This window comes from Urocampus carinirostris, chromosome 6, assembly GCF_059441175.1.
Source record: "Urocampus carinirostris isolate Australia breed hairy pipefish chromosome 6, RoL_Ucar_1.0, whole genome shotgun sequence".
NCBI classification, from domain to species: Eukaryota; Metazoa; Chordata; class Actinopteri; order Syngnathiformes; family Syngnathidae; genus Urocampus; species Urocampus carinirostris.
Genome location: NC_142354.1, coordinates 36,864,450 through 36,890,293, shown reverse-complemented (window position 1 = coordinate 36,890,293; position 25,844 = coordinate 36,864,450). Strand labels below are relative to the sequence as shown.

At 38.3% G+C, this 25,844-nt stretch overlaps 1 protein-coding gene across 1 annotated transcript; it reads left to right on the top strand.

Moving 5' to 3' along the window:
• Positions 1 to 8,366: 8,366 nt before the first annotated feature.
• nmur3 (neuromedin U receptor 3) lies at positions 8,367 to 23,117 on the top strand. The gene is made up of 3 exons (XM_088337247.1): positions 8,367 to 8,462; positions 16,504 to 17,391; positions 22,711 to 23,117. The coding sequence occupies exons 2-3, from the start codon at positions 16,527 to 16,529 to the stop codon at positions 23,115 to 23,117; spliced, it is 1,272 nt and encodes a 423-aa protein (XP_088193373.1). The 5' UTR covers positions 8,367 to 8,462; positions 16,504 to 16,526.
• The last annotated feature ends 2,727 nt before the right edge of the window (positions 23,118 to 25,844 follow it).

Genomic DNA, 25,844 nt, shown 5'->3' with positions numbered 1-25,844 from the left:
TTTTGAAAATTACAATAGGTACTATTTTGTAAGTTTTAACTGATGGAAGGAATAGTCCGGTGTAGAGTAGAACTATTTAAAAAAAAATCAATGTATCTTCACCATTCAACAAGAAATGAAAATGATAATGGTAAAAATGTTGGACTGCTCTCTTTGATGAGGATGTTTTTCTTAGACTTGAGTCCTTTCTTCTCATTAAATGACAGCTTCACATACGGAAAGCAAAATCACTTTCTGTTCAAGTTGATGTGTATGACATTTTATCAAAATCCAAGCGCAGGTTTCCACCTTTAATTTTAAAACCTTATATTGGGTTTGAAACTAGAATTTCACCCTTTGTATTTTAAAACGGAATGTCGAATCCTCGCTTGAACCCTTAACTTAATGGGACAGTATTTTAAAATGAGGTGTCACTATTGTGTATTTTCAACTGAAAACCAGTGCTTAAAAGCACAAGGAAGTATATAGACTCTGGATACTCAAGGCACAATTTTCCTTTTCGTGTTTTTGCGCAGTCATTTGTGAGTTTTTAATTTTGGGTAATTGTAGCAGCAACATGCCGATCAACTGTGTCAGCTCCCTTTAGGTGTGGCTCATCCATCCATCCGTTATCTGCACCGCTTATCCTCAGTGGAGTCGCAGGGGTGAGGCTCATGTTGTAAAATAAATGCTTAATTTTCGACGAGCAAGTGTTTATAAACAAATGAACATTCATATGACAGTTTATGCATTTATCCTTATTTTTAAATGAATAATGTTTTGTTTTTGGTATCAGCAGGCACTAATTAATTTTACACCGTTCCTTTAAAACCTTTCCACCTTGATTTAAAATCATAACAATAACTCCAAACCACAATTTGAAACCACAAAATTTTCTTTAAAAAAGTATTTTTGGAAACCTCATTTTAAAATAAATTATAAATGGCTCGCTTGAAGTCCTAGGTTTGAAATGCCAGGTGAGGGATCAAACTCCAACTTAGTACATCAGCATTGTCTCGAAACATGAATTTGCAACACCTCTTTAAACGTATTCCCCAGAATTAAAAAAAACAATGCCTCAAACCTTTACTCTCATGCTATATTCAAACCTAAATTCCAAAACCTAACTCCAAAGTTCCATCAAAAAACATTTTTGAAAACAGAACCTATGGTTGAAACCTGATTTCAAAATAACTTTGTAAACCTAAAAAAAAACCCTAACTTGTACTTAATACTAAACATTTTAGTTTTAATCCTTGCTTGAAACATAATTTTAACACCCAGCCCTGTCCTAAAAATCTTATTCAATACCTTCACATAGAACTGAATTTAACAACAGTCCTTTTCCCAACCCTAGAAGAACTTTTAAAGAATATACTTAGTTTAGCGATGACATTTATTATGTTTCAATCTATAAGTCTGAGGATTATATAAAGAAAATGGATTGTGCACAGAAGTGACCTCCAGCCACATTTTTATATACAGTGTTGTAAAACAGTTGAACTTTGCAAATGTGTTAAAACAATATTATATAGACCACATAGTCCCGTAAAACACACTCAAGGCTTCATTATGGTGTCATTGTCAGCGCATCGTCTTGGTGACAATCACAGCAGACTTAAAGACAGAAGGTGGTCAAGGTCACTCTATGAGATGTAAACCAAACAGTCGGCGTTCCCATACAAACGCGCTCATATTTTAATGCTTTTATAGAGGCAACAAAACCCACAGTGCTTGACTGGTGGCATTTTCACATACGCCTGCGTGGTATTTGCCTGCCCTGTAAATCATCACTTGCGCTAGCCTCTTCAAATCAGGATTGAAATTTGAAACTTAACAGGGAAAAGCTCACCAAATTGGCAAAAAGAAGAATAGAATAGAATAGAAGAATAGAATTTACTTTTATTGTCATTCTTTGTAACCATGCACACAGAACAAAATGTCGATACACCTGACCCGTACAGATAAACTGTAGCGAGCCGATGCAGCCGCAGCCAAACAGGGCGCCGCCGTTTTAGACCCAACTGCTGTGTTGGGAGTCATTAGGTGACCAACACCCCCAATTCCAACCCTTAATGCCGAGCGCCAGGGAGGCAATGAGTACCAATGTTGTAAGTCTTAGGTATGACTCGGCCAAGGCTTGAATCAGCGACCTCCCAGTCTTGGAGCGGGGCCCTACCATCTAGGCTACCGAGCAGGTAAGAAAGATCTGTGTCTTACACTTCGACATGTAACACGGAGGAACAGGGGTTTGAACTGCAATCTCTTGATCCCAAGACGAGCGCTCTACCTCCTGAGCCACTGCCGCCACAAAAAGTGCACGAGTCAAGTCAAGTCGCAGTCATTTGGATAACCCTTAATCAAAGAGAGTCTCAAAGGGTTCAGAGGCCACAATTACAACATCCCCTGAATTGAAACCTGCATGTTGGGAAAGGGATAAACTAAACCAAAAAAGTCTAAACCTATCCCAGGCATGAAAATTTCTCACCTTTTGGAGAAGTTCATCGTTTTGAGGTCAAAAAAGGTGACTTACGTGAATTGTGTAGAACCTGTTTTAAGGGGAAGAGGGTGTTCGTAAGGTTTCACAGAGAATGAACCAGGCTTTTGAGGTGCCGCGTCTGCGCATGTGGGAGTAGTTACCTGTTGGACCGTGCAACTCTTTAACAAAAGCGAGGTTCACCGCTCGTAGAAGATACAGCAACGGATGAATCAAAATAAATTTCTGTGTGTCTAGCCAGCTAGGTCTGAGAAAGGTCAACCCGCAGTCTAGAAGTATTAGAAGTATGCTAAGGGCTAAGATCCATCACTGCAGTTCATGGAGTCTCTACATCGAGGACTACAACACCAATATACTTTATTAATTTGTTAGGTCAATTACATTTTTAATTTCTTAGCACGCTGATCTACATGCCAATGTTACAATAGCAACCAGAGTATACAGAACTGAGTCGGCGCAGAGTGGCCCAGGGGGGGTATTCCGCAAAAGTGGCATAAGAGAATCTAGGATAACTGATTAAGCGTAGCTTGAACTAGTCAGGGTGGCGTATTTTGGCCTTATTGGTTTTGGTTGCCAATTCTAGTTATAGTTCTATTTTTTTCTTTTAATTTGATTTCATTGATTCCTCTTGAAGGCCAAACTTCTTTTCTTTGACAAGGGAACAGATGAATTGGAATTGGAGCTATACTATATATTGTCCTTGTCAAAAACTTAATTTATACCATTGTTTGCAAGTTTTTTCTGCACTTTTTAGAATCTAAAAAAGATATCGTATACATTATCATCGAGCATTCATAATTGGCATAGGATTAAAACACAAGGCTATAACATGACTGTTGTGAATATGCAGTCAACAGTATTTAGTGAAATATCAGTACAGAATGGCCTACATGTAAAATTGTCATGCAGGATAGTTGCAATGCAACATATTAAGAAATACCATGGAAATGGTAGAAAACCTAAAAAAAAAAAAATCACACGCGAGACAGTGGAAGTGCCAGATATATTTCCTTTGATATTCTTAGCGAAGTTGTTCACCCGGTTAGGAGCAGGCTAACAGAATAAATCACCGCAGTACATGAGCCAGCTTCTATGTTAAATTCAGCCAAGTTAATAAACATATCAATATTTGGTTGAGTTGTTCAGTGTACTGGAGCATATGCTCTCCATACCCTTCACACCTTTTTAATCACCTACACATTTTCATGCCTGATTATCTTTTTTTCTTAATCTGTACACAATTAATGATTTGGCACTTTCTTGTATTTTGTATAGTATGTTGACATCCATGCAGATAAAATTTTTCTTTCTTAATCTCAATCGGCCGCCATTTTGTATCTGTAGATCACAGTTTCAAAGGGAGCTTGTGATACCCAAGACATAGGAGATCTGGCCAAAACTATTCCTGAACATTATATTTCAAACGCAAAACAGACTAAACTAACTTCTATCTAAAAAAAGCATTGCAAGAAAGGTCCAGTTAGAGCAGGGATTCTCTGAGGGAGGTTGGTGTAAACTAGTCAGCTCCCTCTTGTGGATTATGTGAGACACGCGGTTTTATATGTATGCAATCCGTGAGTGTATTTCTTTCTGCAACACAAGAAAAAAACGAAAAGAGAAAATTTAAATACGAATTTGTTTCTTACAATTGCTGAGTCCCATATATTAGATGCAACTTATCATGTAAAAATGTAAAAGTTACCACATTAAAAAAGAAGCTTATCATTTAAAACAAGCAAACTATTATGTGAACAAGTGGAGCATGTAAAAAAATCAACTTTACTCAACTTAATTCATACTTTAAGTGATGTACTTTAAAACCCATCAAAAACACACAAGCACTCACACACAAATGTTCAATTTAGCTACCGATACTCATAAATATAATTACATCAGTAAATCAGTAATTAAAATAATAATAATCATTTTCCTTCATAAGTTTTAATTTCATATTAACGTAATCACATAACGTTTGATTATATTTATGTACTGTATATTTCTAGGTGTCTGTCTGTCTGTCTGTCTGTCTGCCTGTCTACATGCAAAGGCTATCGGCATTGAGACTGGTATTTTTTTCTGTTATTTGTTTTGAACAAAACTCTTGCACATCACTAACATTTTAATGAATTTAGAATAGTCAACACATGTCTAAATTGAATGCAGATTTGAATGAATTTAAATGCTTTTTCCATGAAGATAACTTGTAGTGGCAGCCAAATTGCATTTTCTTTTTAAACGGCACATTCAGTTTCACCTCTCATCGCTATTGCTATTAAATGTTCCATTGAGCAATGTCACGCATGTTGAAATGATTTGTCATTTTGTTGAGAGTGTGAGCGCTTCTGCAAGGAATTTTAAATTTACCACTAAAAGTGCAGACTCCAATTTCGTGACATCATTTGAGGACATTTTGTCCTTTAAGGCATTTGATGTGCTTTGAGACTCCTTACCCAAAGGGATTTTCAAGCTGAAGGTAATTTCAAAAGGCCAGGTTGACTTATAAATGTTTTTACTACTACTCTGGCTAGTGTCCTGGATTCGTGGCGCCCCTACGGCTTAAATCACGACCTAAAAGACGCACGCCTTAAACAAGACTGCAGGAAATCTGAACGAAAATCGTGTGCTACCAAGCTTGAGGTGTGACAACTTGTTAAAGTATAAAGCAGCCCTTGCTTCTGCAAAATCAGCTTACTTTTCGAAGGTGATTGCGTCACTAAAGAATAACCCCAAAATCCTCTTCGACACTGTATCATCGCTAACAAGGCAACAGATTATTCCAGATAGTTCTACCCATTCAGCCCATGACTTAATGGTCTTCATTAATAAGAAGATTCAATGCATAAAGGAAGAGATTTCCAAAAACCATGTCAATACGTCATCTGTCAAAGGTTTAAAAGTTATAGATGCGCGACACGGTGGTTGTCCGGGGATTTTTTCCCGATTTAGTGAACTGTCACTTGATAATCTTACAAAGGTGGTGAGTACGGCCAAACTGTCTATGGTACATGCCTGTATGACCCGCTTCTGGGTTTGCTGATTAAAGGTCTTTTTGGGGTTCTTAAACCTTTAGTTCTAGATATCATAAAAATATCACTCTCATCGGGTTTTCTAGTGCAGGGGTGGCTAACCCGGTCCTGGAAAGCCACACATCCTGCATGTTTTGGAGGTTTCTCATCTTTACCACAGGTGACGCCTTTTTTCAGCTTGTTATCAGGCATTGTGAGCGCTTGATAACAATCCAGTTGTTTGGAATCCAGCCTGACTGCAAACTCAAAAATAGGGGCCGGAAACACATTATATATTAGTAGTAACATATTTGCTTTTGATGTGTGATATAACAATCACTCTTAGAAATGTTGATTCCGTTTATTAAGGCACAAAAAAAATCAAAACCTATCTGGCCCTATGAGAAAAAGATTTGGTGAGTTTGTATTTTTAATTTCTACATGACAATGTAACAATAGCAACAAAAAATGGAATACCCCTTTATCTTTTTCTCATAAGGCCTGTTTTGATAGTTTTTGGTGCCTTAATAAATAGAATCAACATTTCAAAACCGCATTTTGTGTTTTTTTGGGTTGTCTCTGTGTGATTTTAAAATTGGTTTGATGATCTGATGATAAATATGCAAAAACCCAGAAATCAGGAAGGGGGAAATACTTTTTCAATTTACCTTTAAAACCCATACAAAAAACTGATGGCTCTTCATTACTGACTATTGTCAAGACAAGTAAGGGTTCTTCTTTGCCTCCAAGTGTTGACTGTTTTACGTTCATGACTTTCATTGAACACATTAGAATTACAACTGTTTTTTGTTGTACTGGATAACAATACAGTGAACGTTGTTTACAGCGAGATTAGACCTGGCCCTCCATAATAAACACGAAAGAAAAAATGTCAGGATAAAAGAAAACCTTGGAAAGTTATTAATGAATTAGAACATATGTGTGTTTGGAGAGAATGCTGGAGTTACTACAGGAAAACCACACACCTTTGAACACATTTTGTTCATTCAATCCATTTTCTTCGCCTTTTTGCTGAATAATTAGGGGTCGGCTGCCATACATAGTCATAAGACTGCACAGTAAGATACCACACAGGGGTATATTGACTTTAGATCATCTTAAAAAGAAGTGTTCATATTCAATGTAACATTTAAATCATCTCACTATCTCAAGAAAATGGAAGTAATATACATATAAATCATTCAAATTCATAATCCAGACTATTTGTTTTTAAGATATAATTTAATAATTTATTCTTAAGGAAATATATTACTGATCTGTAACATGTACAGGTAATAGGGATTACCAAACAAATAAATTGATAAATATATAATAAAAGAGTCTGTTGGCAGAAAATGGCTGCTCATTATTTTTGAAATAAAATTAAAAATAATAAAATACAGGCAGCATGGCAGTGGTTAGCGCATGTGCAGCACAGTTCATGTCATGGGAACCTCCTGCGTGGGTTCAAATCCAGCTCCAGACTTCCTGTGCGGAGTTTGTATGTTCTCCCCGTGCTTGCGTGGGTTTCCTCCGGGCACTCCGGTTTCCTCCCACATTCCAAAAACATGCATTTCAGGTGAATTGGCCAGTCCAAATTGTCCCTAGGTGTGAATGAGCGAGTGAGTTGTCTGTCCCCGTGTGCCCTGCGATAGGCTGGCAACCAGTTGAGGGTGTCCCCTGCCCACTGCCCGATGATTGCGGGGATGGGCTCCAGCACCCCCGCGACCCTACTGAGGATAAGAGGTGCAGCTGATGATGATGATGATAATATATATATATATATATATATATATATATATATATATATATATATATATATATATATATATATATATATATATATATATATATATATATATATATATATTCAAATAAAATAAGCTAAATAATGTGCAATGGCAGAATTCAGATAATTTTGCCTTTTTAAAGAGCTATTTTCTGACTTTACTAAATGTTTACAGTGAAGTTAGAGGAATCATTTCGAAAATGAGCAAAATCGTCTGCTAACAAAGGTTGAATATTCTACTCAGAATGATGATCAATTTAACCTATTTTAATACAAAGTTTCTAATTGGAATTTTTGCTGTTTACATTTTTTTGATTCAGTATCATAATTTCTATATAATTTTTTTTAATGTATTTTTCTTTCAAATGATTAAAAAAAAATAAAAAAAAACAACAGCCATTATCTATACAGTTTAATAAATATTTCCTACAATTCATTATTATTTTAAGTAATATGTTTTTATATCAACAACCAAAAAATTCATCTGGAAACGTTTACTTGGCTGTAAAAATATTCTGTATTCTGCTTGAACCTGTTTTTAATATTGGACGCCTGAAAAGGAGATAGCATAGGATGCCATTTTGTTATTTTTACTATTATTCCTCACTGTTGTTCCTTATTTTGTCGATTATTTCTCACTGTTCGTTATTTTGACTATTATGCACTATTTATATAATTGTCACTATTGGTCAATGCTGTTGCTGTTCTTTGATATCCACACCTTTGAGGGACGATTGGCTTTTTCTTACCTTAAAAAAAAGAGTTCCTTTACCTTAAAAAAGAGGACCTTAAGAGCCATTTGGAATATTCTTGTCTTTAGAGATTAGTGCAGTCCTCTCCGGTTCTTTTTGCGAATTGAAAATTAATTGATGTATTCTCTCCGTATTTTTAGTAACTACTAATCTATAAATTTATCAGTCACTGAAAAACTATTCAGAACACAGTGGTAGGATGCAGTACAGCTAAAGACAATGGCTCACTTATTGTTTTTAATTCTATCTGTCAAAAATGACACATCTTTATTTGATTCCTTCATTTATCACATTTACCTGCTCCCCTCCCTTCCTTGGTTCTCTCTCTCTCCTCATCAAGGGAGGATGAACCTCCTCCTCTTGCTTCCACCATCCTCTATCACACTGTTGCATGTCTGCATGTCAGAGGGAGACGCTTTGAAGGGCTGCAGAATCATAAGGTGAGTTTGATTTCATCAAACTTCATATTTATCTGTTCTTACCCATCTTGTTAATTCTTTGACTGACACTTGCAGATAAATCAGAGAGGAAACATGATGCATGTTCGTCGATGACCAGTTTTAAGCTTAACCGTGCTTTCTAAATTAGTTACAAAGATGGTGAGTTAATGGTCAAAAAGCTAGACCACATGAAATACAGCAGCCTGAGCCGCATTAACCTTGAGGCTAAAAACAAAAAAGTGATTGGCAGCAATCAGGGAAGCGCAACAAATTCAAATCATCCTCAGAGAATTGCCAGTCAATTGAATACATTTAATGCTCATTACAGTAATGCAGAAGCCAATCTTCCATTACAGTATCAGATTGTTTCCCTCTTGCCATTAGGCATCTTGAATAAGGAAGAACAAAAAGGAGGATTTTTTTCTCTCTGCACCCGCCAGGTCTCCCCTGAATTCCACCCGATCAACTGTTAATACCGTGATTAGCGTGGGTTTGAATTTCATGGGGAGTTTGCACCTTTTGTTTTTGCATTTCCAAGATAACATGTTATAACTACATAATTACTATTCTATTAATATGTTATTACTAAGTTGTAATTTTTAGAAGTTAAAATAGGCTCAATCGGTCCAAACGACTAAACATCCTGCGAGGAAGAAACTAAACGATCTAAAAAATCACAAATAATTTAAGAACCAGCCTGCGGGCTACTCAGGTGATTTTACCTGTTTCTGGAGCATCACTTTGCAGAGCCCTGCTTCAAACCAATGCGGGTGCGCGTTACTCCTGGGTGAGATCTTAAAACATGGGTTTCAAACAGTCGTCCCGCGGGCCGGATCAGGCCCGCTAAGGGATTGAATCCGGCCCGCGACACACCGCTCAGAGAATCGAAGAGAAAAACGAGCTGCAGGTTAAAATACAGTGGAACCTCGGTTCTCGACCATAATCCGTTCCAGAACCCTGTTCGAAAACCGATTTGTTCGATCACCGAAATCATTTTTCCCATTAAAAATAATGTAAATCGTTTTAATCCGTTCTAACACCCTGAATGTTTACCTTGAATGTATAACGTAAACATGAAGCTAACCCAGGCTAATCGTACGTTCACGTTATCGTAATCTTCAGTACGAAAGATTACGCTAACATGAACGTGTAAAAATTAAAAAAAAGGATAAAGAAAAAAATTATGCATAGGATTTCTTACCTTTGTGGTGGTCAACAGAAGGCGCAGGCAAGATCAGACACTCGCACACCTCCTTCATATTTTGCTATTATTTCTTTCTTAAATGCAATAGTTGTACGCACTACTTTTCATTTTTCACCTGTAGCAACTTTGCTGCTTGCACTGACTTTCTTCGGAGGCATAATAAGGGGCTGAAACACCCGTACGCCGCTCAGCATCGCACCCTAGCGTACGCACTCACGCATTACCCACGTTTGAACTCCGATTTTTTGACCGAACAGCGAAGCAATTTTTGGTCGGACTCCGATTTGTCCGAACTGAGAAGCGTTCGAAAACCGAGGTTCCACTGTATGTCCACTTGATGTTGCCAAAGCCAGGTGCCTCTCACAAAGACGCTGTACTCGTATTTCTTTCTCTCTTGCTCCCTTCCCTTTTCTTTCACTATCCCTCTCTCTTTCACTCTCTCTGTCTCTCTTTTTCTCTTTCTTTCTCTTTCTCTCTGTGTCTTTTTACCTTCTTTTACTCTCTCTTGCTTTCCCCTTCTCTCTTTCTATTTCTCTTAGGATTTATTTTGCTCTCTTTCCCCCTCTCTCACTATTTCTATTTTTATGTATTTCTCTTTGGATTTCTTTCTTTCTCTTTCCCCCTTTTCACTATTTCTATTTTTATGTCTTTCTCTTTGGATTTATTTTTCTCTCTTTCCCGCTCTCTTACTATTTCTATTTTTATCTCTTTCCCCCTCTCTCACCAGTTTTATCTATTTTTATTTCTCTTTGGATTTCTATTAATGTCCCTCTCTTTTTCCCTTATTTCTTTCTTTTTTTCTTTCTCTCTAATCTACTAGTCCGGCCCCTGAGAGAACATTTGTTCTATCGAGTGGCCCCTGGGTTAAAACGAGTTTGACACCCCTGTTTTAAAAGAAAAAATAAATAAATATAAATGTAAATTTAACATTTGTATTGAGATCATTTAAAACTAACTAAATTATGTCATGATTTCTAGAAAATAGAGCTTTATGATTTTAAAATATAATAAGATTTTTAGATAGATACGTATATCTAAATAGGAGTTGTATTAGTGATATGAATGTTATCTGTTGACTGAAAAAAATGTTTGTTATTTTGAAGGATAATTTTGCTCATTCGGGTATTTATTTTCTTTTACACAATAAAAACATGATGGTAAGATAGAAGAAAAGCGAATTTACCATTTTAAAACTTAAAACATAGTACTGTAGTTTATTCAATATGAAGTATTAATCTTTTTTATGTTATTAGTATTAAAGACTAAGTAAAAAATAACGACTAAATGCTACTGAATTGATCCGATAGAGCATATGGTATATCATTTTGCTAATTCTAAGTATTACTTTTCTTATTTTACGGGAAACAATTCTTAGGGCAAGTTCTATTATAAGGAAAATAAGTATGATGATCAAAAGGTCTGCCAGGGCAGCACGACTGTGTAGTGGTTGGCGCGTGTGCGGCACAGTTCTGAGGTCATGTGATCGAACTTCCTGTGTGGAGTTTGCATGTTCTCCCCGTGGTTGCGTGGGTTTCCTCCGGGCACTCTGTTTTCCTTCCACATTCCAAAAACATGCATGTCAGGTTAATTGGCCGGTCTGAATTGTCCCTAGGTGTGAATGAGCGGGCGAATTGTCTGTCCCTGTGTTCCCTGCAACTGGCTGAAAACCAGTTCAGGGTGTCCCCTGCCCACTGCCCGAAAATAGCTGGGATGGGCTCCAGCACCCCCGCGACCCTACTGCGGATAAGCGGTGCAGATAATGGATGGATGGATGAAAAAGATCTGCCAACGGAACAAAAGCAGAGTATTGTAATTGTATTTGGATATCCATCCATGAATTCTCTGCCACGCTTATCCTTACTAGAGTCGTAGTAGTGCTGGAGCCCATCCCAGCTGATTTCAGGCAGTGGGCAGGGGACACCCTAAACTGGTTGCCAGCCAGTCGCATTGTACAGAGAGACAGACAACCAATCACAGTCTCACTCATACCTTGGGACAATTTGGAGTCTATCTGGAGTCACATGCCATGCATGTTTTTCAAATGTCTGTTGAAACCAGAGTGCCCGGAGGAAGCACAAGTAGGGACATGGTGAACATGCAAACTCCGCACAGGGAGGCCATTAGCTGGATGTGAATCCTGGCCCTCCACACCGTGGGGCTGATGTGTTAACCACCATGGCGCTATGATTGAACGATTGTCCCCTAAATTTTTTTAGATTACCTTTTTGGTTGTGGTTATTATTTTTATAACTATTCATTCAGTCTATACGTTTGTATTTTCAAACATTTAAAGAACAAAAATAAATAAATAAAGGTTATGTCATATGAATTCATAATGTAAAGATGATTAATTTTCCCTTTGTTGATATCGGCAAATCAAAAGGATTTTCCCTGGTTGTTTGTGTCAATGAGTTTGGGCTAAGCATAAAATGATTAAAACAAAAACAAAATATTTGCACACATACAGCTGTACAAAACAATAATATATTGCATCATTATGTGTCCAAAGAGAGAAGGCTCAAGCAGGAGCTCCTAAATGCCTGCCCTTATTTAATTGTGTTTCTTGGAGGAAAGACATATCCAATATCAAAACAAGAAAGCAAAATCATACCCTCAAAAGAAGAAGAAAAATAAACATTTCAGGCCTGCAATTATTCTACTAGCATTTTCCAAAATATCCAATACTTAAAGAAACTCTTGACCATATTATTTTGTTTAGAATATTTACCACAAATACTCAGAGTTTTCAATTTTTTAAATTGATATAAATTGGGCACAATTTAGGGTCATTATCTGGGTGAGGAGGCACTTTACTGAAAAGGCCAAGTTAGTAAAAAATATTAGATATCACTGCTCAATACCCTAAAACAATATTTTTCCTCGCATAATGGCGACTTGAAAATGCCTGTATGTTCACATCCTGCAATTTGCCGCCCACCTGAGAAAGTACATTACATTCTGCTTTTCATGTTCAAACTCAGCCATGATTGACACTAATGACGGCTACGAAGAAAAAAACAGAACAGCTGGTCTTTCTGCGTTCTTTGGTGCAGCAGCAATTACAAATGCATCACTCAATCGATAGTGGAGGTGCAAGTGTATAAAAACCTAGAAATAGGATTATAATCAAGAACCTGTTGATGTATACAGAGACACCTTGCTACTTCGCACTGTTATTGGCGGTTCACTTCATCGTGCATTGAGTTATGAGTTCTGATTGGCTAAACAGAGAAAGATGTTTCCTATCGCTAACAACGTTAAACCTCTTCACCTGCTAAACCTGCTCAGGTACCACATGCGTGTCTTTGGTGCTCCCCTACTGCCTCGCTGGCTTTTTTTTTTCAAAAAAAATTATTAATTGAAAGATACATTATAGGGCTTCTGTAGGACATAATATCAAGGTGAATGCAGTTTTACATAACCTCCATATGATGGTGGCAAAGTATCATGTAAATTGAAATGGATTGGGTCCTTAATCAATCATGTTGTGCAATAAAACAGCAACAATATTTTAAAAAGGATAATTTGACAGTACAGTCATTTTTAAAACATGTCTATTTTTTACAGTACTTTTATTCATTAAAAAAAATACTTGAGCCTATATTTTTTTTGAGTAATATATAAATAAATGGGGCAGCACAGCGGCGCAGTGGTTAGCGCGTGTGCGGCACAGTTCTAAGGTCTTGGGAACCTCCTGTGTGGGTTCAAATCCAGCTACTGGATTTACTGTGCGGAGTTTGTATGTTCTCCCCTTGCTTGCGTGGGTTTTCTCCGGGCACTCGGGTTTCCTCCCACATTCCAAAGACATGCATTTCAGGTGGATTGGCCGGTCCAAATTGTCCCTAGGTGTGAATGAGCGAGCGAGTTGTCTGTCCCTGTGTGCCCTGCGATTGGCTGGCAACCAGTTCAGGGTGTCCGCTGCCCACTGCCCGATGATTGCTGGGATGGGCTCCAGCACCCCCGCGACCCTATTGAGGATAAGCGGTGCAGCTAATGAGATGAGATGAGATAAATAAATGAATAAAAAAATAAAAGTTTCTATTTTGCATATTTTCACGTTTCGCTGGGGGTTCCGCCCCCACTCCCCATTAACCGAGATAAAAGAAGTAATACCGTATATATAAATTGTTATACTATACGAATTTTTGGGGTTCCCCTCAAGCATACAACAATACTGGTCAAGATTAAAGAATATTTGATCATATTCCATACCTGTCAACCTGTACGGTTTTGCCGTACAAAGTACGTTCTTTATGCATTTTAAGACAAGTACGACGTACAAGTAAACCTGTACGGAAAAACGCAAATTTGTCATTCGCATGCGTCTGCCGCCTGGGGATTTCCCATCATACATCATTCCGGAAAAAAAAGTATTTTGTACGGGAAAATACGACAGTTTGTACGGGCATGGAGCCGACAGGTATTATATTTAGTCGACAAAGTAAGGGTTGGCTCCACATTGACATTGTGACTCGTATGCTAGGCAACATGATGACGCATGTGCCCCTAAGGAATAAATAGATGAAGCTCAGCATTAGGTATGAAACACAAGAAGATTATACAGGTACTTTATTGATCATAGTCACTGTAGGATGTTGTTCGAATTGTACTGTACAATCAGGGTTGGGTAGGGTTACTTTACCTTGATTACTTTCAATTACTTTTGGATTACTCCCATACCAAATGTGCTAATAAAAGACAAAAGAAACTAAATCTGAATAAAATTACTAAATTTTGTGCAGGCTTGGGGAGTAACGGAATACATGGAACGGCAAAAATGATGTTGATAAGCTGTTTGGATTTATTTTCATTTTGTTTCTGTCGCATTTTATGTTAGTTTTGCCGGAGATCAAAGAGATCAAAGCCAGGAGAGAAAGCTTACCACGTGTTGTGAGTCATCATTTTATTCATATTTAGTTTCTTTTGTCTTTTATTAGCATATTTGGTATTGGAGTAATCCAAAAGTAATTGAAAGTAATCAAGTTAAAGTAACCCTACCCAACCCTGTGTACAATACTGAAAATATATTTAAAAGCTATTTTAATTTGTGTGTTATCTGGTTTTATTTTGTTTTTGTTTACTTATTTCATAACAAGAATGGATCTTGAAGATATAAATGTGTGCACTCACACAGCAAATAGAAGCAATACTCCATCATACAGGTGACCCAATGATGAATAAATCCCAAAACGTTTTGGGGGCAATATAAGCTTCTCCCCATTGTTGTAATGGCTGTCTGGTTAGCGCGTTTGCCTCACAGTTCGGAAGTCCCAGGTTCAATTCCAGCTAACGGTGTCCTTGTGTGGAGTTTGTATGTTCTCCCCATGTTTGGGTGGGTTTTCTGCAGGTACTCCGTTTTCCTTCCATATTCCAAAAATATGCGTGGCAGGTTGATTGGTTACTCCAAATTACATTCTGTCACAAAAGTGAGTTCACCCCTCACATTTCTGTAGAGATTTCATCATAATGTTAATGAACACCACTGAAGAAACATCACTTCGACATAATGAAAGGTTGTCTATGTAAATCTTATTGATTAATTTATTTCCCACCTCAAAAAACGCAAAATAAAGCCATTAGTAGCTAAACTCATGGTAACAAAAGTGACTTCACCCTTAAGTGAAAATTCATGAAGTTCAATATTTTGTTTGGCGACCATGATCTTGCAAACCCACTTTAATCCTCCTGGTCATGGAATTTACAAGAGCCTTTCAAATTGGCACTGGAATAACAACATGACTGTACTGTGGGATATTCCAGATCTTGCACTTCTCCACCATAAAATAAATGATTTGTATACTAAAGAGTGGCAAAACAACCCAATATCGATATTATCGATACGATGCAAGCGCTTGGATCGGTCCGATACTATTGTCCTGGGTTTGATACTACGCTCATCCACCAATTTTCTGAAAGCGCAGCTTCTCTATGTAGGTAGCGCAGCCCTTTTATCTCTCACCCAGCACCCTAGGACACTTTCCAAGTGTATGTCTGAGTGGATGACTGACACTGCACATTGTTAGAGCGTTTCCCTACCTTTCCTTTTGCCATATCTTGCCTGGCAGCCTGAGGAGAGGCCAAAATCTATGCGCCAACACCTTCCGAAAACCGAAGATGACAGAGGCAAATGGGAAGTGCAGAGCAGTGTCAAATACATTTTTGTATTGCGGGAAAGTACAATGCTAGGTGCAATTTGTTGGGTGAAGTGATCTGCTACAGTGGCAACACCACTAATTTACATAAGTACATGAACCTCCAGTGAGCAACAAGCTGCAACCAAAAATGAAAACATGCTAGTGTTCCTTAATAAAAAAAACTGTCAATCAGTTGTCACTACGGCAACAGAGCCAATGAGAGACAATTGATACTTTATATGCATTGTTTACTTTATTTTCCAAATATTGTTCATTGAAAGGTACTTTAGTTATCTTGTTGACATTGCTATTCAGTATTTTTATTTTCATAAGATTGCTGGTTTTTTGGTTCAACCCTCTTGGCTTTTGTTCTGAAATAGAAATTATTTTAATTAGTTTTTCCTACTGTAAAGGTTTGTAGTGTAGTAAAATGAATGAATGAAAAATGAATCACTTTAGTGACTAAAATCTTGGTTCTGTTTTTCTAGTAATTATAAAATAACTCAAGGGGGAAGGGTTCAAGCATTCAATGGTAACGAAATTTCATTACCATTTTATCGGATTTGGGTCGGTATTAGTCGGTACTCCCTGTATTTACTTAGAGCGGATCAATACCAAATTTCCTAGCATACATTGTCCCCATTATATATAAATACCTTCACTTCACAATAAGAAGCTTTTATTGATATGTTTATTTCTTTAGGGTGTTGAAGAATCACAGCTGAGATGGATCTCCTTTTTCAAGGTCCCTCGCCAAATAACTCCATTTTACTCCACGACACCAGCATGTCCCCCAACATGACAGTGGGAAACACTACCAGCACCAGCACCAGCACAAGCCCCTACATTGAACTCAACCTATTGGAAATCCTAGGCCCCAAACGGTCTCCCTTCTTTCTGCCGGTTGCAGGCATCTACCTGCTGATCTTCATAGTGGGATTGAGCGGAAACCTTCTGACATGTGCAGTGGTGGCTAAGCACAAGAAGATGCGCAATCCCACCAACCTTTACCTGGTCAGCTTGGCCGTGTCGGACCTTCTCATGCTGTCCTTCGGGATGCCCATGGAGATCTACGACCTGTGGCAGAACTACCCGTTCCCTTTTGGCGCCGGAGGCTGCTACTTCAAAACCTTCATCTTCGAGACTGTCTGCTTTGCGTCCATCCTCAATGTCACGGCACTGAGCGTAGAGCGATACATCGCCGTGGTGCACCCTCTCAAAACCCGTTACCTCACCACCAAGAAGCATGCCAAGCAGGTCATCGGTGGCGTGTGGGCTGTGTCTATGGTGTGTGCTGTACCTAACACATCGCTGCACGGTATCTTCTACCTTCCTGGCCACATGAGAGAGTCAGCCATATGCACCGTGCTCAAACCACTGTGGATGTACCAAACGCTCATGCAGGTCACCACAGTCTGCTTCTTCTTCATTCCCATGATGGTCATCAGCATCCTCTACTTGGTGATGGGACTGCACCTCTGCAGGGAAAGAAAGCAGAGGCGAGGCTACTTCGGGAAGAAATGGGGCAAGGATGCTCGCGTCAGCGTACACGATGAAAGCGGTCGCCGGACACAAGTTGTCAAGATGCTTTGTAAGTTGACTTTGTAAAGCGCCAGGAAAGGGGAAATACTCTACACTGTGGCTGCAACTAATAACCATTTTAAATGGTTAACAACGACTATAGAAACCATTCGGGGACCAATCATATAAAAAAAAATTTTCTTAGATTTAGCATGGAGTTGATTTAATAATGTGGCAAATGATGATAAACCAAAAAAATGGTAAAAATACAACTTTTAATGAACATAGTGCAGATTCGTACGCAAATTAAATGAAAATTCCCTAACTAAAACCGATTAGGCCCAGTGCATGGTCAGTAAAGACATAAATTCATAAATAAACCTATGTCCATTTTAAAATGACAGGAAAATAAAAAAATAAAGAATTCAAATCAAGTACACTTTTTTTTTTTATCCCAGTTAACCAAGAAAAGGCTCATGAGCAGCAGTAGAAAAGTAAACGAAACAAATAGTATGTGCATTTTGTGAAGTACATTAAGTACATTCAACTACAAAATCCTTAAAAAAACCCCATAATGATTCTCAACAGTTTGAAATCAAACTGTACATACTAAACATTTTAAGCACTGCTGTTTGTTCTTCGGACTGCACGCATATCATAATCGTCTAGGATAATGTTCAAGACCCCTTTTCTAGCAAAATATACGCGTATAAAATGTACAATGGATGTCATCAAAACCGTTTTGGCTTGAATGTTACTTGAATCTTACTGGGGCAAGTCGGACTTTTGTTTAACAGTCAAAAGTACTTTTAAAATACTGCAGTCGTATGTTGCAGGTGAAATGTTCGAAACTTGAAATGAGTTAAAAAAAAAAAACCCAGATATGTGATAAAAAAAACATGTCATAGAGAATAGACAGCAAAAGGTAAGATATAAATGAAACACAGAAGAACAAAAGTTATATACTTCTTTATATTGATCAACCAACTTGGCTATATTTTCAGATAAAAATCTTTTGAGACAGTGCCACCGACAGCCAAAGTCCTAACAACTCTTATTTATTATTATTGTTATTATTGGTAATACTATTCTTCTTCTTCTTCTTATCATCACTATTATTATTATCATCATAATCATCATCACCATCATCATCATTGTTATTATTATTATTATGACGTTAGATTCACTTTTTCCGTCTTCCTCTTCATTTTCTTTTGCCTTTCCCTCTCCTGTCACAGTATTAGTGTTTGTTTACACAGGAATCCTCATAGCCTTATGCAGGCATGCAGTGAGCAGTACAGTGTAACTAGGGGAGGGGTAATTTTGTCTTGGGGGACCCTGACAGAGGATTTACAGCACGTTAGAAGTTCTAATGCGTCAAAATAAGATACACTGACGATCTTGCTGTTTAGAAAAAGACTATGATCCATCACTAGTGAGCAATTTGGGGTTCTACAACCCCATGCGGGTATTACACGGGTGGTCGCTTTTTATTGGGGCTGATTAAATAAAAACAGGCGGTCAGTCAGCCCTAAAATCAGACACACAATCAGTCCAAATAGAAAAAAATATGAAACACTTTGAATTGTGGCGCAATCACTGCAACGATGGGCAATTGGAAAGCCTCCTGGGGCAGCACGGCGGCGCAGTGGTTAGCGCGTGTGCGGCACAGTTCTAAGGTCTTGGGAACCTCTTGTGTGGGTTCAAATCCAGCTACCGGACTTCCTGTGTGGAGTTTGTATGTTCTCCCCGTGCTTGCGTGGGTTTCCTCCGGGCACTCCGGTTTCCTCCCACGTTCCAAAGACAAGCATTTCAGGTGGATTGGCCGGTCCAAATTGTCCCTAGGTGTGAATAAGCGAGCGAGTTGTCTGTCCCTGTGTGCCCTGCGATTGGCTGGCAACCAGTTCAGGGTGTCCCCCTGCCCACTGCCCGATGATTACCCCCGTGACCCTACTGAGGATAAGCAGTGCAGCTAATGAGATGAGATGAGGTGTAGCATTCACAAACAAGACACTCACCACAGAGATTGAATGGCCGAGAAATATCCTAACTCAAGCTCAAGACACATGCTTTATTTCACTTCAGGCTTTGGACAGGGGACACCCTAAACTGGTTGCCAGCCAGTCACAGGGCACACAGAGACAGACAACTCACTCACTCATTCACAGCTAGGGACATTTTGGACCAGCGAATTAACCTGATTTGGAATGTGGGAGAGTGTCCCCACAAAATTAATTCAAAACTAAATTTATGATACCAAATTTGTGGCTTGAAAACAGGGACATACTATATTATTTGGCTTTCAGTCTAGAAATAAAAAATAAAATCTACATCATTACAACATGATACGGAAATAAGACAAAAAACTAAAAAACTAAAATTTCTAAAATTAAGACCTTCTGAGTGTTTCAAATCCACTTTAATGGTACTATCATATTATGAAATAAATATGAAAAAATATAACACATACATTCCTGCAAATTTATCTATTGAAAAACGCAAATGAAATAAATTGTTTAGGTCTTCAGACCCAGGCCTCTGGACAAATTTCTGAAGCCCATGCGGCCCAAGACTCTAAAAGTCCTCTCAGTTCAGAAGTAAGGTCGGGCCTGAAAAATCCAGCCCGACCCACTTAATTTGCAGGACCAAGCATAGACTGTAAACATCTTATTTTTATGTGTATTAAGGGCTATACAAATAAACATGACTTGTATGCAGAGATAACAATTATTGTCAATCACCTTTCATTGACAGATTTCCTTTAGAGTTGACAGGAAAATTTTAAGACCGTCCACCATTTTATCGTGTTGAAAATTGTCCCATAAACCACAGTAGCAGTACGTCTTTAAAAATCTAGCTCAGCACTCTAAAAGACAAAAAAGATAGAGACAGGCACGCTTTCTTAGAATTGACATCACAGGAGTTTAGTACAGTATGTGCTATGATGAGGCAACTTCAGTTTTTTGCAGACCATGGTCTCTCGAGGCCAAAACTACTCCTAGCCTCAAAACGCCTCAGCTCCTTGTGATGTTAGCATAGCAGTTGTGATGTTAGCGAAGCAACACCACATTGTAACATAATCAGGGTTGGGTAGGGTTACTTTAACTTGATTACTTTCAATTACTTTTGGATTACTCCAATACCAAATATGCTAATAAAAGACCAAAGAAACTAAATATGAATAAAAGTATGACTCACAACACATGGTAAGCTTTTCTAATGAAAATAAATCCAAACAGCTTGCCAACATCATTTTTGCCGTTCCATGTATTCCGTTACTCCCCAAGCTTGCACAAAATTGTGTCATTTTATTCATATTTAGTTTCTTTTGTCGTTTATTAGCATATTTGGTGTTGGAGTAATACAAAAGTAATCCAGTTAAAGTAACCCTACCCAACCCTGAACATAATACTAATTTAATCACGGTGTTTCTTGCACATCACGGCCTACGCTACTAGATCTAGTACTAACAGGGCATTCGAGACTTATCAAGTCATTTAGATTACTTTTTTTAGTTTAGTATCCACATGTTTTAACTTAACATTTTTGTAAACATATATTTATTTTTAGAAATTGATCGACAGAAATGCCCCTACCTCAATGAAACAATTGGATTCAGGCCTGGGCTTAGGATCTTACCTCTACCCCTGATCTATACCTTCACCCAGGTGACCTCGGTCCAGATGGACTGACCTAGTTATAGTGCACATTCTAGTTACACAGTTAGGGATTATGCGTTTTTTTCATGAATCCTGATTTTTTTTTCTAACAGAATAGTAATTTTTTATATTATAATCCATGCTGCCGTTGCCAAAACATGCACTCCCAAAAAACATGAGGAAAGGCGTGTGTCTATTCTCTTGCATGGGTGTCTGCTTCTTGCAGTGGTGCCTCTAACTGAGCATGGTGGCTTAAAAACTTGTTTTTGTGGCCCACCTGTGGGCCAGTGGCTTCAAAGCCGGGGGAAAATCAAAATGTACAGAACAACTTAAAAGCGATCCCAGGCAGAGATCATATTATGTCAAAAAAGGGTCCGGTAGAAGTATTCCAGTAATATACTTAGTTCAAACAAGCCTGACACTAAAGCTGGAAACTAAACTGCTAGAAAATTTACATGTTGCATTCAAATGATCATATTTTGGACATATTTCCGGTTGTAGATTGAGTTAGCTTTGAGAGCTTTAGACACACAATGTGGGTAGTGTGAGGAGGGTTTGCCTCGACCTTTAAATGGAAAACTTAAAATGCTATTTTTTGGTAGTATTGTTGTCAAATTTGAGGTGGAGCTCAGGAAGGCTTTGGGCTGATATCCTCTTCTGTTATTCAGTCCCACCACCTTGTTACATTAATTTTCCAGGCAGATTTATGGAGAGAAAAATACAGGCGGACACAAAACTAGTTTTTTCTGTGTGTATTCAAACTTCCATAATTCAGTGCCAGTAGTACCTAAACTGATTTTGATTGTTGAGAAGAAGACTTTAAACTTAGTCCTAGAAAACTTAAATGAGAGAACGAAAGTATGCTGACACTCCAAATGGTTCATGTACCGCTTCAGTTTTACTTTGGGTGCACCTTTTTTACCCTCATCTCATCTCATCTGATTAGCTACACTGCTTATCCTCAGTAGGGTCGCGGGGGTGCTGGAGCCCATCCCAGCAATCATCGGGCAGTGGGCAAGGGACACCCTGAACTGGTTGCCAGCCAATCGCAGGGCACACGGGGACAGACAATTGGCTCGCTCATTCACACCTAGGGACTGGCCAATTCACCTGAAATGCCTGTCTTTGGAATGTGGGAGGAAACCGGAGTGCCCGGAGGAAACCCACGCAAGCACGGGGAGAACATACAAACTCCGCACAGGAAGTCTGGAGCTGGATTTGAACCCACGCCGGAGGTTCCCAAGACATGAACTGTGCCGCACATGCGCTAACCACTGCCCTGGAAAATACTTGAAATACTTGAAACATAATACTACATTACAAAAATACTACTACAGAATTATTTCAATAGAAATACTACATAAATATAACTAGCGTACTATTACAAAAAAGATAAATAAATACTACAAAAATAGGAATATATAAATACTACAAAAAATAAGTATTACAGAAAAAAAACCTTTGGAAAATACTTCAAAATACTTCTACAGTAATACTACAATACAAAAATACTACAGAAATATTACAATAGAAGCACAACACAAATATATATACAGTCATTTCACTCAAATACCTTTTTTACCTGGTAAAAATACCAGGTAGCGTTCAGGTACATTTCATACAAAAGCTCCGTCTTCTGCCAAGTCCACAGCAAATTCAGCCATGACCAACGTTTTTCCTTTTTTCCCACCAAGTATCATTTGAAACTAACCATTGTGTTCTTCCGGCAGCCATCGTGGTAGCAGTGTTCGGCGTGTGTTGGGCGCCTTTCCACATGGAGCGCCTGCTGTGGAGTTCGGTGCGCCAGTGGACCGACCTGATGCACAACATCTACGAGTACGTGCACATCCTATCCGGGGTGCTCTTTTACCTCAGTTCCGCCGTAAACCCCATCATTTACAGCTTGGTCTCCACGCGCTTCCGCGAGTGCTTTCGTGACCTAGTGTGTTCGCGGACTGATGAACTGGACTCTCCATTGCCCCCGAAGAGTTCGCTGAACCTCTCCACCTCCAGGGTCCAGGCCATGGGTCAGGACTCGTTTGTGCGTTTGCTATCCCCGTCTACGACACGGGGACTGGACGTGGCGTTACTCGGGAATACTTGCCACGAGATAACTTGCATGACTTCGGTTTTCTAATACATCTTGGCATGAATGTGGCAAACAGCAAATCTTTGTGCTATCTGGAGTCCATGGATGGAAAGAGACAACATGAGATGAGAGAGAATTGATGTTGTACCCACATTCGAGAAGGTGAAATTGCTTCTTCATCTATTGCAGCACAGAAACTCTTGGGACCTAGATATTGTTTTTTTTCTTCCTGCTATATTTATTTCTTTTGAGCAAGCGGGACGGTTGTTGTGCATAATTGGCAACAGGAGCTGCCAAAATAATTAAAGACAAATGGATGCTTTTTTTCTTTCCGGTTTTACGGTGAATAAATGTATGTTCTGTTGTTCTTTTGCTCAATGTTGTGAATAGATGTCACAGATTTAAAAAATATTTGGTATGGTCATTTGTGTGTGCTTTCGATGTATTTTTTATTTTAATATATATGATTCTAAATCATGCTGGTCATTATGAATACATAGTGAAAGAGTAACAATCATAACAATGCTATAACAACCAATGTTCGATACCACATTTTTTTCAAACAGATACCCAGAACTTGAGTAGTTTGCAATAATAAATACCGTTACTACATTCAATTTTCTTCTGTCTGCAAAAAAATGGCTATTTTTACAGAAATTCCTCATCATCCCGCAATAATAATTTTCCTTGGTATTGAAGTATTTAATGGTAATTTAGCATTCTTTTAATTTTAGATTTTTTTTCTTTTTTAATGCAACTAAGGGCAGACAATCCTGGTGCCGGCTACCATCATGGGGTTGGCACCATCAACCTGGTACAGTAATGGTATTTGCCAGCCTTAATAATAATAATAATAATAGTAATAATAATAATAAAAATAATAATAATAATGATGATGATGATGATGATGATGATGATGATAATAAGAATAATAATAATAATAATAATAATAATAATAACCATGATCATCGTCATCATTGTTATTATTTTTATTACTATTATTTAGCCTTGCAAGAAGGACAATTGGATTAACGATAGCCGGTGAAATTGTCATGTCATGTAGATTATTATCATCTCTTTCAATATTAAAACATAATTTCTGAAAATTATTTAGAATTGTTGCAGATAAAGAACTGAGTTGACTAAGGGTCGAACCAAGTGTATTGCAGTCACTTATCTGGAAGATAAATAAATAAATGTTTAGAAAAGTTTTTTGTTACTTTCTTAATGTTTTTGGGAAACCGTTACGAAATTTGCATACTTGGCGGAGCCAATATCAAAAGCATTTTTACTTGGAGTGATGAGTATCGTCTAAGAACAAATTAAACTTATCAGTTCCCTCCACAGGGTTTCGAAAACAAATGCTGCAGGAGTGTGCTTGTTGTGGGCTAAACCAAATTAGCACTTGAAAAGTAATGAGAAAGCTATGAGAAGATGAATACGATTTCTCAAATGCTGAGAGTAGCTTTTGTTTTGTTTCACAGCCGGAGCACTTAAATACATATTATATTTCTAATTAACGTTATGATAAGTCTATAACCTCGTAGACACTCATAATAAAGAGAGATGATATTAATAAAAGTTCAACTTGCAGGGAAAACAGGAAAGAACTATATAAAAGAACTCTCTCAATGCCAAATTCCAAATCTTTTCCTAAAGCCCCCCCCTGAGCCCTTTCTTTTTATGAAATCTCCAAGGTTAAGAAAAGCAGGTTGGCCCTAAACAGAGTAGAAATCAAACAACAGCAACATCATTGGTCAGTTGTGACAACGATCTAAATGAAATGAAATGATCTGCATTTATATAGCGCTTTTCAAGTCAATGACTTCCCAAAGCGCTTTACATTGTGCTTCACATTTCCCAATAGCGGCCGTGATCTGTGCAGCCATGTAAGGCGCTAACCTGCTTATTGGGGGTAATTGGGGGTTCAATGTCTTACCCAAGGACACTTCGACATGTAACACGGACAAGCCGGGATTCGAACTGGGATCCCTTAATCCTAAAACGATCGCTCTACCTCCTGAGCTACTGCCGCCCTCTAAACAGGGCATAAAAGTAGAATTAAGGAACTACAGTAAGGAGTAATAGCCAAGCAACCCTGGCATCATTTGCAATCTCCTTTGCTGGTGTCCGATACTAAAAACGGAATAAAATTACATTATTTCAAGAATCGTCTCTTGCTAGATTATTCTGTTTTTAATCTTGGACCCCTGCAAAGGAGATATAGGATAGTTCCTTATTTTGGCTGCTATTGCGCGCTTTTGTTTGTTATTTTCACTATTACATCACTATCGCTATCGGCCAATCATGTTGCTGTTCTTTGATAACCAAACCTTTAGGGCAGATCTACTTTTGTGACCTTGAAGATGTAATTAGAAAATAAGGGCTCGGGGGGGCTTTTAGAACAGGTTGGAATTTCTTCTATGAAGGCTTCTCTCCCTGTCCTCCTTGCAAGTTAAAAATCCAATAATGTCTTCCCTCCTCACGTCTATTAAACTTTAAACTTATCACTAGTTTGTAGGAAAGGGTTAAAGAGGCTTTTAGGTCGGTGGTTCGCGCCCCGGCCGAGTCATTCCTAAGACTTAAAAAGTGGTCGGCGGCGCCCTCTGTTGGCTGCGGCTGCATCGGCTCGCTACAACGGGTCAGGTGCAATCGACATTTCGTTCTGTGTACATTGTTACACAGAATGACAATACAAGGAAATTATTATTATTATTATTATTATTAATCCCAATTAATTACAATATTTTTTGAAATCCAGAAACCTTTATCCTT